This window comes from Morone saxatilis, unplaced genomic scaffold, assembly GCF_004916995.1.
Source record: "Morone saxatilis isolate NCDOM2014 unplaced genomic scaffold, NCSU_SB_2.0 Contig12, whole genome shotgun sequence".
In the NCBI taxonomy this organism is placed as follows: domain Eukaryota; kingdom Metazoa; phylum Chordata; class Actinopteri; family Moronidae; genus Morone; species Morone saxatilis.
In genome coordinates, this window is record NW_023339674.1 from 19589842 (window position 1) to 19593566 (window position 3725).

Genomic DNA, 3725 nt, shown 5'->3' on the forward strand with positions numbered 1-3725 from the left:
TTTTTGCGAATTTGCGAAGAATTTGTGTATTGCACCTGGACCTGTTGGTGCTCGGAACTGAAACCATACCCACAACTTTACACCTGGGCGCGACTGCTCTATACGATTCTTACTACCCTCCCAACGTCCAGGTGGGCTTGTGCAATGAGTACCTATCCTGTCCCACCCCCATTATTTTCAAGGGACTTATTGTATCACCGGTCTCTTACACGCTCAGGCTGTATTGGGAGAGTAACGTGTGGCACCCATAAGTTCTTCCTCTCAGCTCAATCCACGTATTCACAGACTCAGCATTGTGGTAAATAGCAGATCATCTGAGACTCAGAAAATAGTTAACAACTTGAATACAGACACAGGTCAGTGTTTCCCCTTGAATTTTTTCAGGCCTTGTGGTACACAGCGAGCAGGATGACATATTGACAATCTCCTTTAAGCCTTTTCCTGAGATCTGTTTCCCCAACCAAAATATAAGATTTATCTGTGTTTAAATTCTTAAATTAAGTGATCTTCAAGGCAAAGTTCAAAAGCTTTTAAGCAGTATATAGACTCATTAAAAAGAGCTCCACCTTTAAGACATTAAAGTGATGAACACAGTAATGCATAAATAATTAGAATCGCTTGTGTGTTAAAACACTCCAGCTCCACAGTAATTTCAAGGGACCCTGATAGCAGTGGCACTTTCCCAGGCAACCACACAGAGGTTGACTTGTCTTTCAGAACAGCACTGCACAGATGCACAAATGCAAAGGGATTCTGAAAGATAAGATATTTTTGGCATTTAAAAAAAATAGATATTTCTGGCGGGTGTTCCTATTGGCCTGTACTATAATAGGGGAAACACTGCAGGTGGAGGTTACAGATTTCCTTTTTTGCCTTCATTGGGCTTTTTACAAAACAGACTAAATTACAATAAATAAATAAATATTGATATACAAAATTACATGTACTGTGATAGAGAATTGTATCCAAATTGCCCAACCCTAAACAGAGCAAAACACGTCACAGTGGGAAAATCACAGCTGTAAATAATCAAAATAGTCAAATGAATGATGGCTGAATTCCATTTAGCTGATTTAGGCTCAGGGTGCTGGTATTGTTTTTGACAGGTCAAAATGTCACAATACAACAGTTAGTGATCATATCTATCTGGTTAAAGGTTTTTTCTCAACATTATGTGGTAAAAGAGAGGACTGTATGTGACAGAAGTCCACTTTAATATCTACAATGTAGTTCAAACTGCCTCCACCTCTACCTGATACACATGAATGTAGTCAAAATCCTGATGTTAAATAAGATTATTGCGTGCAGCATCTTGTTTATAAAGGAAGCTCACCTGTGCCCACAAACTTCCTTGTAAAAGCACTAACTCATTGAAATGCTTAAGAATACGCTGGAACTTCTCATCAGTGTACTCAAAACGATGCCCAAACACCAAGCAGCAGATGATGTTGGACACAGCATTGTTGATCAGTGACTGGGTATTAAAAGGTTTGCCTATAAAATAAAGAAAAAATACACAAAGAAACTAAAACATAAAATGTGTGATGAGCCGCAGGCAGAAGTACTGTGATATGCTGATTGTGAAGTGTGATTATGATTAAGGATGACAGACATGTTGTTATGAAAGATTTATATACAGACTTCCTGCCACTGCCAAAATGAAGCAAACAGCAGCTGTCCCTAATGAAGCAGGGAAACAGAGTCACATGCACGTGGTCTAAGGTGCATGGTCCAAAGCTCCATGATGCTGGTGCATGCTTCTGTGTTGCAAAGTTGGAGCAAAATGCAGGGTAAAGGGAAATAACAGGTTCGTGTAATGAACCGGTAATAAAGATAAATGTGTTGAGGTAATAAAGCATATGGCTATATAGCTTGATGAGATAAAGAATGAGCTGATTAGTTGTTGTTTGTAGAAAAATAAGATCAGTTTTGTGCCTTGCTGAAGGGCAAAAGCCTCAGTGAGATATTGGCACTCCTGCTGGATGGATGGCTCCAGAGTCTTCTTGCCAACACCAAAGTTTCTGAGTGTATGAAGAGCAAATCTCCTCTGCTGCTTCCATAGATTGCCATTTGAAATAACCAGACCTTTTGGAAACATAAAACAGCATTAGACCAAAATTGGAAATGGGTATAAAAACTCACAACTAGTGAAACACTAATATGGTGTCAGTGACGCAACTACCCAAACTAAATACTCACTAGCAACTTTTTAAACAAAATGCAAAACACACTACCTTTATTCCCAAAAATTGTATAAAAAAGTGGTATAACAGGGCGATCTATGAAGTCCTCTCCTTTTTCGACCAGGGCCTCTCTCACAAGCTTGTATCCATTAATGACCACAATCCTTCCACCAAAGAGACGAAGGCTGAAAATCTTCCCATATTTCTCTGCAAACTGAACACAGGAAGCAGACTGATGTTTTGGTTCAACACTGAGCTGGTGTACTTTCTGAGGATGAAATTAAAACAAAAATCTAGAATATGGCTGGATTGTGTACGGTCAATGGTAGTGTCTATTGCTGGATGTTAAATGTTTTAAAAAAAGGAATGTTAAGAGTTTGTGTTGTGGGTGGTGTAGAGAGCTGTAGGTGATTTGTTTTCCAGATAAGTGTGGGTGTGGTCCAAAAAAAAAAAGAAATCTCTGGGCCATCAAGGTATTCAATGAAGGCCTCTGCTGTATAATAATACTATATAAAACTGTATAATTTGTCCTCAGCTGCACTGCTATGGTGATCTTAGTTAAATGTTATGTTCCACACAGAAACAGTCTTTGCATCTAACTGTTAATCTAACCTAAAGATCACACACATCTTAAATTGGCCTTAAACATAACCACACATACAGTGAGCTCAAACTCAAACCTCCTGCTTCATCTCACATGTTTGTTTGTCTCTGTCCAACACGTGTTTCATACTCAGCTGAACATACGGTCAGTACAAAGACAAAGGCACATTCCTTTTGGCACGCAACCACACACACACACGATTGTGTATTTAGTTTGTTTATATGACAATACACTACCGTTTGACATTACCAAAGTGTATCATACATAACATCTGACAAATTGCTTGAAATTGTGGTGTTACCCAACGTCTTTGGGTATTTTAATGATAAATCAGACCAAACAGTGTGGCTGGATTTGTTTTCCACCATTGTGTTGAGTTAATGATTTCCTTCCTTTTTTCAAGAGGAACATGCTTGTTGTATAACAGCTCTGAAATGTTGCTTTTGTGATTCTTCTATAACCAGAGTCAAGTTGTTATTCAAATGTTATTCAGTGTCATCTTCCATTATGGAAAAGTAATAACTTTTGGAAAAGTGTAAAAATAAATCACTGACTACCGAGTCCAAGTTGTGTTTTTGTAAACAGCCTCAGACATTTTATTTGACTGAATGGGATCTAATACTGTGTGTATGACCTCAACCAGTGGTGGAGGTAGTATTTAGATTCTTTACTTAGGTAAATGTACTAATACCGTACTAATACTGTAAAACACTCTGTTACAAGTTAAAGTCATTGCATTGAAAATTAAACCTAAGTGAAAAGTGGAGAAGAAGTAGAAAAAGGCAAGAAGAGAAAATGCTCAAGTAAAGTACCTCAAATCTGTGACAAGTACTGTACTTAAATACTTAATTACATCCCACCTCTGACCTCCACATACCTCTGTGAACTGTAGGTGCATTCTGCTGGGGTCGATACGATGAAGGTCTCCAATCAAAGGA

At 38.3% G+C, this 3725-nt stretch overlaps 1 protein-coding gene across 1 annotated transcript in view; it reads right to left on the reverse strand.

The window, feature by feature from the left end:
* Positions 1-3725, reverse strand: part of LOC118321503 (cytochrome P450 2J2-like) — a gene marked incomplete at its 5' end in the record, with an annotated part of 11559 nt that extends 7834 nt beyond the window's left edge. The window contains 4 exon segments of the mRNA XM_035652845.1: positions 1344-1494; positions 1936-2085; positions 2235-2397; positions 3665-3725. Of these exon segments, the coding sequence (XP_035508738.1) occupies positions 1344-1494; positions 1936-2085; positions 2235-2397; positions 3665-3725 (525 nt within the window).